The 13,584-nt window shown below is 30.5% G+C and overlaps 1 protein-coding gene across 1 annotated transcript in view; it reads right to left on the minus strand.

Moving 5' to 3' along the window:
* The window catches only part of LOC118194851 (WD repeat domain phosphoinositide-interacting protein 4-like), a 44,597-nt gene extending 35,083 nt beyond the window's left edge, over positions 1-9,514 (minus strand). Inside the window, exons 1-2 of the mRNA XM_085812209.1 lie at positions 9,291-9,514; positions 1,197-1,271 (exon numbers count right to left, since the gene is read on the minus strand). Coding sequence (XP_085668335.1) covers positions 1,197-1,271; positions 9,291-9,351 — 136 coding nt within the window. The 5' untranslated portion in view covers positions 9,352-9,514. The remainder of the gene's footprint in view (positions 1-1,196; positions 1,272-9,290) is intronic.
* Positions 9,515-13,584: the final 4,070 nt, after the last annotated feature.

Here is a 13,584-nt window from a genome sequence, read left to right on the forward strand (position 1 = left end):
TTACTGCTCGTATTTAGAAACAAATTTTTTGCTCATACTTTTCTCATATCTCGAGGTTCCACTGTACTGTTTAGCTCTAGTGACTCTGTCCAGAATTGCTGTTGCCAACACTTTAATTTTAATGAACACTACCAGCTAGTTCACATTCTAATGATCACTCTAAGTGGCTTGCTGCACACCAAAAACAATTTATTCTGTGTGCAAATTCTAAAAGCAGTAAGGAGGGTGTAAAATTTTTCCAAATATTTAATTAATATTTTTTATCCAGTATGAAGACTAAGTGCCAACGAAAATGAATTATTAGACCGCGGGTTGGACCATACAGTTTTAAACAATACACCTTCAGTGATACCATGAATAATTACAGCATAAAATACTGAATGGTTCGCACACTTCTGAGATGATGACTTTGGACCTTGAAGACTGGCTTTCAGCAGTAGATCATAAATAATTACAATAACATCTAGAAATGCACTGAACAGCCAAAACATTATGACCACCAACTCAATAACCTGCTACACGATCTTTGGCCTTGGTGCAACTGATTCGCAGCTATGTTCAGACTGTCCAAAGCTTTCATAATCTATTCTACCCCAACTAAGGGTCTCAGAGCTATGCATGAGAGCATCCTCTAAAGCATAATCCACTACCAGTCTGTGTATGACTTGCAGTGCGGGGGGGGGGGGGGGGGACAATTGTTCACCTGGAAGATAGCATACCCTGACATGACCATCAATGTGATGAATGAGAAATGGTTATTCATTTGACCAGACAACTGTCTTCTACTTATCCACGGTCCAGTCTCGACGATATAACGCGACTTGTGACTTCACACTCATTTATAATTGGCTCTAAATTGTACTGTTTGATGATACTTTTTGTTTGTCAAAAATGTATAACAGAAAAATATGTAAATACCAAGAATTCTAGTCAAATGCCAAAGATACTTATATTCACTTCTAATATTAGCAATTAGAAATATAACTTTCTGAATTATAATAGAAAAACCAGAGCTGCGAAAAATATTCTTTATTATCAAATTAAATTGTTGATCTAAATTAGTTTCATAATAGAAGGATTTCCATAACATTTATTATTTTACCTCAAACAAAGAATGTATTGGAAACAAGTAATTTTGTATTATATTATTAAAAACCCAAATTAAAATATATCCACGTAGGTCCAATATAACATACCTAGATGCATCTTTTCTCTCAGTGGCTCAACATTGTATATTCTCATGCCATTGTCCATTGCACAAGAAAAACAACCTTTGAAAAAGAAAGAAATCTTAAAAAAATGCTGAAATAATAAAAATTAATTTATTTAAATTAATTTCTCCTTCTTCATAATCTTCCTTTTTTATATTGCTTTAAAAAATTAAAAAAAGAAAAGGATATAAACATGACCAAACCTGCACGTAACTTATATATAAAAATCACAGGTTTTTATTGGTATTTGTTAATAGAATTAATACCACCTAGTTGCTCTCTCAGAGAAAATTCTTGCTTTTGATTCTCAGTAAAAATTAATTTGGTGAAAAATCAAATTAAGGTACTTTGCTGTAAAGTTCTATACTTTCTTTTATGGCTATTTGATTACTTCATAATTGTTTCCATAAGTAGTGAAATATAATATGAAAAAATATGCCTTCATGCAAAATACTGATTTTCAGCCTATCCTGCAGAGGATAATTAGTGTCAAATATGGTTCAAATGACAGAATTACTACCTCGCACTCTCAACGCTTGTAAATAGGACAGGACCAAAAGTGTTGCAAGGTGAAAAAACTGAAAAGATTTGTGCCCAAACATACATTTATAATGAGTCTGTTCTGTTATTGCAATCAGAGCTGTTGCCAAACGTTTTGTTAAACTCAAATAGTTCATATGAAATCTGCTTTTACAAATTTGGTAATGAGAATAAAAATTCTACAGATTACCGATGATTTTTATATATAAGTTACGTGGAGTTTTGGTAACTTATGTTTTTATTGTTATTTTATTTGCCATGGATATGAAAATCTGGGACTTGTCTAATAATAAAATATTTTTCATACAATTCCTTCAGAAATCAAGAATAATTCACTCTGGAAAGTACACAAAAAATTATAAAATGAAGCTGTACTTCAATTTGAAGGATGTGCTGAAATGGAGATGTGAAGATATATGGCAAGGGGGAAAAAAAATGTTTTGAAGAATCTAGAATTAGTTTCTTAACAACAATTCATTTTTTATGAAGTCTGTCAGTACAAAGGATATGATTCAATATGAAAATTATTGAAGAAAATATTATTGGTGACACTATAGTACATTAGTACTCAAATTATTGTAAATGGAATAACACTGAAGAATTAAGAGAGGCCAGATTTTACACTTCTGCATTAACCATAAAATCACATCCATAGTTTCATGCCATTGCGTTAATCCTAACTCGATAACAGAGTTTCTTCTTCTCTCCATTCTTTGCTAAGTTGTTTAATTTATAGTACAAATTTCTAATTTTACAAATACAGTCAAAAGTCTTTAATCCGGACTCGTCGGGACTTCGGCGATTCCAGATTATCGATTTTTCTGGATAGTAGATCATCAGTTTAAACCTGGTAAGATGGCATGCAGAAATTATAAAATTAAAAATATGAAAGCATAATTTATGAAATAAAGAGCAATTATGATCTAAAGAGTATCAAAATTTACAAAAAAAAAAAAAAAAAAAAAAAAAAAAAGCTTAATATTTATTTGTTTACTTTATTAAACATTTCTTTCAATGTAAGTTGTTTAAGTTGCTTTGTATTATGTGCTAATACTTTCTCTTTAATTCTATAAACAGACATAATTTCATGTTCAGTTACAAAGTTCCACGGCTAATCTTTAGAATATGGTAACAGGTAGTTTGGCGACATTTTGGTAAGGCGATAAAGGTTACTAGGTAGGACTTTAGCAATAATCTGAGAACTACACAGTTCGAATCACAGATTATTTTGTCTCAGAGAAATGAGAGATCATGAGACATGTCATGTGACATTTTCCGGAAAATTCCGATCGTGATTTTAGCTAATAAGCACTTAGAAACAATTTCGCTGCTAAAGTGCAGAATCGCCCACTTATTTGTTTGGCGCTTTTTACAAGAGTAAGAAGAATTGGATTTTTGTCAATTTTCTTTGACTTTTTAAGTGAAAATAGGTCGATGTGTACATAGATAAAGTCAAGAGTGTGCACAATGCCATTTTTGTGCAATTCTGGGATGGTTTTTTAAGTGAAAATAGGTCGACGTGTACATGGATACCGTGTATGTGCGATTCTTAAAAACGTGGGAAGCGGTTTGCAATTCTCTACTTTCTCCCAATTTCGCACCTAATTTTCGTCATGATTAAGCAAGCATTTATGTTCCATAAAAGTTCTAGTATAAATATAATTCGGCTAGCAGATTGCTGGAAAAAATGTTGAGTTTAAAAAAAAAAAAAAAAATGCCTTTACTTCGTGAAAACAAAATGGCGTCCAAAACAAAACTAGCAGGTTGCTGTAGCAGGGTTGGTCGCGAAATTTTCGCCAAAAAATCGCCAAGTTACCATAATGTAAAGATTTACCAGTTCCACTGTTCAAGTCCTGTCATTGCTGTGCCGAGAATACAAACCAACTTGTCAATCGAAATTTTTTCGTTTTCAATAACTTCTCTGTCACTTTCTTCATGCCATTTTTTGCAGCAATTCCACTTTTCTTTATGGACATCAAAACATGCTTTCGCTTTGTAGATCCTTTGACAGCTTCAGAATCGGAAACTCTTTTTGACATAATCGAAAGTTCAATCTTACTTTTATAAAATTGCTCTAACAGTCTGCAAAAAATAATAAGCCGGATCCAATTCGAAGATTAAGGAACAATGCAATCTGCAACATTAACAGAAATAGATAATTAGATAATTTTAGCTTAGCTTATACCGTCTGTTATACATTAAATGCACATGCGTAAACGTATTATGTGCATGTGTCAACGTACTATGCGTTGATGCATTCGCAGAAAGTTTGCAGCTTTGAGGTCCGGATTAATGACTTTTGACTGTATCTGTCATTTTACTCTCCTGATATCGTAAACATTTTGGTAGTTATTTTTATGTTTCAAATTTTTCGTCAGATCGTCCAGCTTTTGGCAACATCTGAATTCAATCCTGATAAGATAACAGTACCTCATAATATAATGCCTGTCCCTCCGACTTTTTCTCAATTTCATAACTTTAGAATGTTCTATGAACAACAAATAAATATGCCAATTCCAGTATCTTTTAATTAGTATGCTAGTATTATACTTTTTTCACATTTAAATATTGCCTTTCTATATTCTAAGATACAGAGTAAACTTGAACTTCTTAATATCAAAGCAAATTTTACAAGACTTCTGGAATGGATAGATGATTGCTTTTCTGAGTCACAAAAAGTAAGTATCTAAAAATTATGTTGAATGGCGAAAGGAAATTTATGTATATATAACACTTTTGAATGTAGTGAGAAGATTGTTTGTTCTCCTTTGTTTTTTTTTTTTTTTTTTTTCATTTTCCAAATTTTTTAGCCAGATTTTAAATAATTTTTAAAATTAATAATATTTTTTTAACAATTATTAAGTTCTGCAGTAATAGTTTACAACTGTGTGCAATAGAAGACAATATAAGACTTGCAGTTGTCAGACGTCATTTAAAAAAGCATGTAAACCTAAGAATATGTGACTGATTCTCACTTCGATTTGCAATTGGGTACCCCTTGCTTTTTTAGCGATTCTTTTTTTGATGCTAATATCAGCACCAGGAAGGCACAATTTCAAGATGGCCGCTACAGAAAACCAAAATAAGAAGTCAAAGAATTGCATAAACTTTGTGTCCATGTACACATTGATCTGTTTTCACTTAAAAAACATCCCAGAATTGCACAAACTAGGCATTGCACACTGCCTTAAATTTGTCCATGTACTCATCAATCTATTTTCATTTTTAAAAAATCAGGAAGCTAAAACAAAGTTAAAACTATCATGGTAACCAAAAATGAGGTATGGTAATCGGAAATGAGGTTTCATCACCAAACTTTAAAAAAATCTGTCGCTAATGGAAGGGACCCCCAATTTTACAATAGAGCCAGTTCTGCTATTGGTAAATTTTTTGCACTAATTTATCACCAAATTTTTAGGTGCTAAATTTTATTACCAATTTGTAAACTTTACAGTATGTTGCACATGTGCATTGCAGAGCATACATCTTTTAAATTACAAACATTTTTAGCCCCATTTCATTTAAACTTATTTCCTCGAATTTCAATAGAGATATATTCTCATTCAATCAATTCAGATCTTGCTTCGCAACAAGGCAAAAATATATGAAAACTCAAAACATCTTCCAACAAAACGAGAGTTTAAAATGTAAACAAATGAGGCTTACATAGGCTTAGTAGCACTTAAACAACTTTTGCATCATTGATAATTCGACACTATTCTATACAGTCATAAAAACCGTAACCAGAATATAAGAACAACTTAATTCAGTCACTTTTAAAGCAAAAAATGCACAACTTACCGACATATAAGAATAAAAAATTTGAGCTTATTGAGACAGGTACAAAAGTAGGTACGTATATATACTTTCAATGGAACCAACGGCAGCCAAAAAAGGAGGTGCACAACTACATGTCATAGTAGTCCCATGTACAAAATTTCAACGTTTTGAAGCTACTCGTTTTTGAGTTATGTGAGGCATATTAAGTACGTACAGACGTCACAAAAAAAAAAATCCATTGAAAAGTGAAGAATACTAAAGCGAATAAATCTCTAATATTCTGGGGCAAAAATATATTTTTACAAATGTTTAAAAACAGCTTTAAGAAATTTATGCAAGGTTACACTGAATGTAAGTCTAAACAAACAAGGCTCTTCGTAAGATTATAGCATATAGATCCAATCACAAAAATTTCATTGCTCTGTTTAAAAACATATATGCTGTTCATGATAATTGCATCGCCGTGGTATGGTAAATTAAATGGATCTTGGTCCTCGAAGCTTCGTGAAAAAGCCAATATGGTACACGGAGATAAAATGTTTGGAGACGTCTGCTCGTCACCACCTTCTAAATCAATATTGATTTCAAAATCAAAATCTTCATCTTTGACATCCTCATTGTCTTCATTGGATGCCTAGAATAAACGGTGAATTTCTGCAAGATCTTGAGGATTTCTAAAATTAAACAACAATGTTGTTATGAAAATATCCTTGCCAATTTTTTCAACAAGCAATATTTGAAACTACTGAAATATTTTACAATTCATGACATGATTGGGTGCAATGCACTTGAAAAGCCAGAGCCCCAAAACAGACTAAATTTTGTAGATAATCATAAAATATTTTCTTATACAAAACTGCGTCTCTAGTGTAGAATTGGATGCCTCTTCGACTGGCGACAAATGTTATTCAATTTTGGTGATGAAACCCCATTTCTGGTTACCATGATAGTTTTAATTTGGTTTTAGCCTCCTGATTTTTTTAAAGTGAAAATGAATCGATATGCACATGGACAAATTCAAGGCAGTGCGTAATGCCGAATTTGTGCAATTCTGTGACCTTTTTTTTCAGTGAAAATAGGCCGATGTAGACATGGACACCCAGTTTGTGCAATTCCTTGACATTTTATTTTGGTTCTGTGTAGCGGCCATCTTGAAATTGTCCCTTCCTGGCATCAAAAAAAAAAAAAAAAAAGGCCACTTTATTGTAAACTTTTACTGAAACTGCTAACCAAAAAAGGTGATACAGAAAACTTATTCATCAATTTACAAAGTAATAAGCCACAACGAGCCTATTAGATCATTTCATTTGCCAACCAGAAATGAAGAAATTCACCGACTGACCTTATGATTACCAGTGGCATTAGAAAATGGAAGCTAATTGGATGGAGAAGGAATAGTGATTTTTGAAGGTGGCAGGGCAAACCAAAGAGCCTGGGATGTGCCTAGCAGATCAAATGCACCCGACAGAATGTTAATTAATTGCAGAAGACCAAAAGTCATTATGTCCTTCAATATGTATTAAAAAATATGCTCATCTCTAAGACATTTTGGTTAATCTTCAATAATTGAGGTGTGGGCTAAACTCGGCGAGAGTTTTTAGTTTAGCATGATTTTGTTGTGGTTTCCGGCTGTGTGTTTACCTGTGGCAAACCTAAAGCTTTATTTCTGTGATTGTAATTAGCGTGAGTTTAGTGTAGCCCCAATATATGTATGTTTTTAAAATTTAATTTTGAAATACCATATTTGTCCTTTACTGTTTCATATTTGCAGGAGGTTAAGCTGTTGTTGGTGAGAGAACGTGGGATTTCAGATGACGTGAAGTTTATATTATAATTTATGATTGTTTTCATTTAATTTTATTTAGTTAATGTTTTCCGGGTGAGTTTATTATTATTTTTTACAGTTTTATTTCTTCCTATGGCAATTGAAAGATGTGGAATGTCAAAAGTTTTGAATTATTATTTAAATTATTTACAAGAATTGTTCATTCTACTATTTTACGATGAATTATGTAAATAGGACTACGTTTTTACTTGCAAAGCTGTTGGACTTTGTTTTACTCATCTAGTATTTTATCATCTCAAGTTGCTATTCTGTTTACATAAAATAATGGCATTTCACTATTGCATAACTTAAAAGTTACTATTCTGCTTACATTTAAAAATCACATCTTAGTGTTCTCATTGCAGGGAAAAAAAAAAAAAAAAAAAAGGACAAATTTTGAAGGCCAAAATAGTTTGGTGCTAAGATAAGTCGACATTTTTATGTCACCATTTTGTATTTTCTTTCATTTGCTGTCTTTTGACTGTGAGTGACAGTTTCTGCATTTATGAAATTAGTATTTTAAATCAACTTCATCAAATCCACCTGCTGCTAACTTTAGAAGTATATTTCTAAGAATCTGAAAATTTGATGCATTACTCTACTAAGTCTTGTTCTTCACAATATTTTATTAAATTCTTCATGCCAAAAATACATATATTCCAGGACTGTGACAGCTGAACTGACATGATTTAAATCCTGCACTGCTACATGCCCTCCAAGACATGAAGATGAAATGTATTGCCACCAAACTCTATCACTAAAATATAGTCTTATTTTGGCAATCATTTCAAAATTTACACTTAAGAGGATAAAATTTCTTTGACTGGGAATGCAAATGTTTACAGCTTGTTCTTTAGAAAAATGTATATTTCAAATTTCCATGCTTAAAAATTAAACAATGGTTTTATATGCAAACGTGGTTATCTGAAACAGATAAAATTTACAACCAAATTTTGTTATTTCAAAATTTATATTAATAGCAGTTTCATATGCAAAAGTAATTATTCACAATATAATATTTATATTATTACTTACATTATAATTTGCTGAGAACTATGTCTTGCTAACAAAACAATCGCATATACATAAAGCCCGATTTATAACTTTGCATCTAGCTTATTAAACAAGAACATACTTTTTGTCTGTATACGCATTTCACACTGATAGATATAAGCAAATAAACAAACATTAAATCATTAGAAAACAGCTTTAAAAAATTAAATGAGTATAAGGAATAACCTGTAAAAACGATTTATCTCATAATTTAGTAAACATGCAATGTTCTAAGCAATGGAAACTAAACGAAATATTTAGTACAAAATATAACACGTTCGGATACATAACACTATAATTTACTATTTTCATAATAGTGAAAAACAATAGTTTGGAGATAAATGAAATGTTCATAAACCTTCACTTGCTATAGACTCAAATTTATTTTTAAATCATATAAAAATATGCATATATGACATATAAATACATACTTATTCACATGAGCATAATTATGTAAACAAGATTTTATGAAGCGACATGCACATACTGAGATTTTATTTTTTATTCACACTAGTATTATACACTGCAATAGACGAAAATAAATTTTACAACTGTAATTCTCAAGCTTACAACAGATCGCAAATAATGTAATAAGAATTTAAAATTTACGGACATTGATATAAACATAGAATATACATTAAGAAGTGCCAAACCAAGTGCTAAGTTATTTCTAACAGTAAAACGCATACGTTCCTCACAAAGAATTAAAATTACTTTTTAAGAGCAAGAGACAAAAATCATTAACTATTATTGCTTAAAGTTCCATAATTGCAATGATTCTAACAATAAACAGTTTCTATGAAAATGTTCGAAAAATTTTACTAGCCAGAACAAAAGAAATAACTAACAAAGTTAACAAAAATGTTGGTAAACAAACTGACCATGATCTTGATTAAATCTTAAATTGCTGACATTCCCAGCCTCTGAATGGACAAAATTCATTTTGAAATCACTATAAAAGATCAAATTTATAATACAGTTCACATTTCACAAATGACAAAAAGACTCCTTCACATGGCATATAACTGTTCATTGCAATTTTCGTTCTGTATTCAACACAAAAGACATCTGTTTTAAGATTAGTTGTTTCACAACAAACACAGCCTAGGCGCCATCTTGTGGAATTCATTTGCATATGAATTGAGAAAATTTTTAAAATGCATGAAATTTCATTGTCATTCAGTACAACAATTATGCTTTACCATTTTTATTCAAAATGATCCAGTTCTTTTCTTATTATATGAGTACTTAATAAATTCAAAATACATCCGACTTTTGATGAAGTTTGAATTTTTTAAGCATTTTATTAATTTTGAAAAATATCTAACTCTGCTTGGTTCTTAATTTGTAGATAAAAGTTTATTTTATTAAGTAATTATTTTCCTTCTAACTACCCTCTTTACTTTTGAAAAAAAAAATTTCCCACTTTAGAATTTGTTACTTATTTTTCCAATCAGGATCTGAAATACAGATCCTAAAGGCCAAAACGAATATTTTTTGCAGCACCATGTGGTGAATGGGATTTTTCTTTCTAGCAGAAAGATGCATTTAAAAATAATAATTAGTAGCAGCTACGGAGTCCGTGGTGCATGTTCCTAAAACGTACTCGCCTCCTGTACCTCCTGCTGTGATAGCTGCTATTGATTTTTCGCCCGTCGGTGCAGAAAGACTTAGCGGGTGCAACAAAGCGTTATATCCAAGGAGGTATTCTAACCTCATTGGTTATATCCATATTCTTTTTTGCTAATAGAATGTAGGAAAACAATATTTAACATAGTTTATTAATGTTTTATCGTGATACAGCTACATTTTTAAGAAGAAGATTACAACGCTTACAATTATACACTAAATTTATCTCACTTTTTACCCTGAGATGGAATCTCAGGAAGAAATTGTTAATGATGGACTAGATCAAAGTAGTGATATAGAGAAAGCACACGTGGAATCTTTTCCTTTATTGGATAACCTTTGCCAATCAATTTACTACAAAATATGTATGCTTACATTCCCTACGGTCCATTAAATTAAATATAACCTTTGAATTGCTCATATTATTCTTGTTTTAAAAGTAACTGTTGTCAGTTAAATCTATCAGTAACCTTTAGTATGCATAAGGTAGTAAGGATTATACCTTTTAGACACATAACCATTGCTTGGATTATTTTAAATTTTTATGTATATTTTAAAATACACAGTGTCATTTCCATTACCTATTTTTTACTTCATTACCTTTTTTTTTAAAGATGGAGATTATCTGGAACTGTGACAAATTGCATTATGAATGTATTTTAAACTTACCATTAATATTTTAGACTACATTTTGCCCCAATATTTATGTTTGGTGATGATTGCTCTCCCATTAATGGAAACGTAGCAATAAGGTATTGTGTTTAAATATATTAAGTTATTAATTTTAAATTCCTATATTTAAATTAAAATCCCTGTGTTTAACAAGAGCTGTAAAATATATGGAATTTAGATTCTTACCACAGACCCACTGAAAAGTCATGAACTCATTGGCAACTTTGAAGAGTGTTTGCAAACTTGTTGGTGAGTTAGGAGAGGGATATTTGTTTACATATCTTTAAATTTATTTCAACAATGCATCCACCACCACCTACTGTTTTAAAAAAGGAGAGTGTTTCAATACAAGACATGCACAATTCAAGGCTTTTTTTCACCGTTGTTCTCCCTATAAATAACTATATAATAATAATAATAAATAAATAAAAATATCAGAAAATTGCAAAATTTTGGCACCAGAATCCTAAAATGAGAAAGGAAAGAGAGGCCTTTTATGTTGTATGCATGCAGAAAGCTACGTCACCATAGATTTCACCCGAGGCAACAGAAACTGCAGTATGTGGTCCACCACAATGCTAAAGTACTCAAATTCCCATAGGAGGGATCATAATCTGCAACTACACTGGTGAAAATATCTGGAGAAGTGCTGTCTGGGAGAATGCTATGTGTATACTTGGGTTGCCACATAAATGATTTTTCGTGACGTGTAGCCACATAAATGTTTCTTCGCAACATGGTTTAGACCATAAATACTTTTTCACAGCATTCCGGTGAGGTTCAGATAATTAGAAAGTACCAAAATTCATCATTTTAGAATTATTTTGAGTTATTATAAATTTCAGTTATTATAAATTTAAGAGTCCTCCATTTTATAATTTTGGTTCCAGAAAATATTAACATACCAATGAAATATTAAAAGATTAAACCGTTCTGCCAAATATTTTCAAATACAAAACCAGTCTTGTTTTATTATAAAATAAATTAAAAAATCTATTCATGTCACCCCCAAAATTGAATCTCTTATCTGAAATCAAAAATCTCTTGCATTATCTCACAACTTCTGTTATTTGAAAATCTAAAGTACAATAATAAATACTTTTATGCTCCAGTAACGAAATTTTTTGGTAAAAGCACAGAATAGGCTGCATCAACAAAGTTCAGTAGGAGGAGCTTTATGACGTCATTAAATGGATGAGACCAGTACCTCCTATAAACGAAGCCACGGCACGCCGCACACTACGTCACTAAAGTCTTCCTTATGTACAGAAAGCATGGTTGCCACATGAAACCACTTATCGCTGTTATTCCTTTAAGAGGAGAGAAAATGAAAAGTAGTTTTTATTTCCTTGCATAAGGCTTACTATATCGTTTGGTTTTAAATATATATATATGTGTGTGTGTGTGTGCAAATATATATATTCCGATTTGATTTCATCGACTGCATTTTCTAATTTCAAATACCTAACCTTACTTTCCTTATATATTTTTACGCTTAAAATAATAACAGTATAGTAAAGAAATTAATTCAACATACTTCAGATTAGTAGTAATAAATATATACTGAATATCTGGCTGATGCTGGTTTGCTTTCTGAAGAATATATATTTTATTAAATATTTTCTTCCTTAACAAAGAGGATAACGCATAATTAAGCAAGTTTACAGTTGATTAACACAAAATCCTTAAATTAATTTTTAATCAATTTTTAACGGCATTTTCTGTTTCTCGTAAATACAAATTTACACATAATTGTTTAGTCATTTTCCGCTTTTTTTTCACTTCAGTGTGGGACTGAATTTCTTAACAGATGAGAAACCTGGAGAATGATTTGAAAAATACTATTTTTTAGCATCTATCAATATTTATTCATTGGTAGTTTTAAAATACGGTAACAAAACATTTCATATATTTAGGCATTTTAAATTAGATCATTATTTGAGAATACATAACTGCATCTTCCCCAATAATAAAAAAAAGAAAAATTGTAAAAATTCAACAAACTTGACACTTGCTAGGAATTCAAAATTCTTATGTTTCATTCTTATTGTTAAATGTTTGTAACATCCCTTTTGTCTAATTATATGCATATAATTTTTTTTGTAACTTGTAAATTTTTGTTCCTGAAAGCATTTCATTGTAACTTATTTGAGAATTTTTTAGCAAATGATAAATATGAAGTTTATATATGTACTTACTGGAATTTTTATCAGGGTAATCAGTAGGAACTTTTAAAACATCTAAATAGATCAAATGTCCTCAATTCTTAGAATTGAAAGAATAACAAGTTTTATGTATTTTCCTATTAGAAATCAAAATAAATATAGCCTGATTGTTAAAATGTAAAGTAAGATTTAAAATTTTCAAAATAATTCAGATTTTTATTAAAGAAAAGCAACACAATTAGGATGCAAAACATATAAAAAGGATTTTATTTATTTTATTTTTTTTTGGGCCTGAATTTTTTGTATTAGTAAATTTATAACTGGAAGTAATAGGAAATGGCATTGCATACTACAGTGGGAAAAAGGGTGGGATGACTATTTATTTATGTAACTTGATGCTACTTATTTTTTATTACAGTTAAGTCTCTTTAATATCAAAATAGTTTAGCCTGCATGAAGCCTTACAGCTGAGAAGGATTAAAAATATTTTTTTACTCAATTTATTTTTGATAAGTTTTCCCCTGTATATGTACAACCACATCATTAGAAATTTTAATTCCAAAGTATTTCATTTTAGTTTTGACAGAATTTAGCATGTATTACAATGAAAATATTGTATAAGAATACAGTGAATTTCCTCCATAAAAATGCATGAATATCTATAAAAATGACTCATATGGAATTGTAGGTAAAAACAAATTGTATTTAT

The sequence above is a fragment of the Stegodyphus dumicola genome, chromosome 2, assembly GCF_044657685.1.
Source record: "Stegodyphus dumicola isolate Sdum_Otavi_A_Nest chromosome 2, ASM4465768v1".
Taxonomy (NCBI): domain Eukaryota; kingdom Metazoa; phylum Arthropoda; class Arachnida; order Araneae; family Eresidae; genus Stegodyphus; species Stegodyphus dumicola.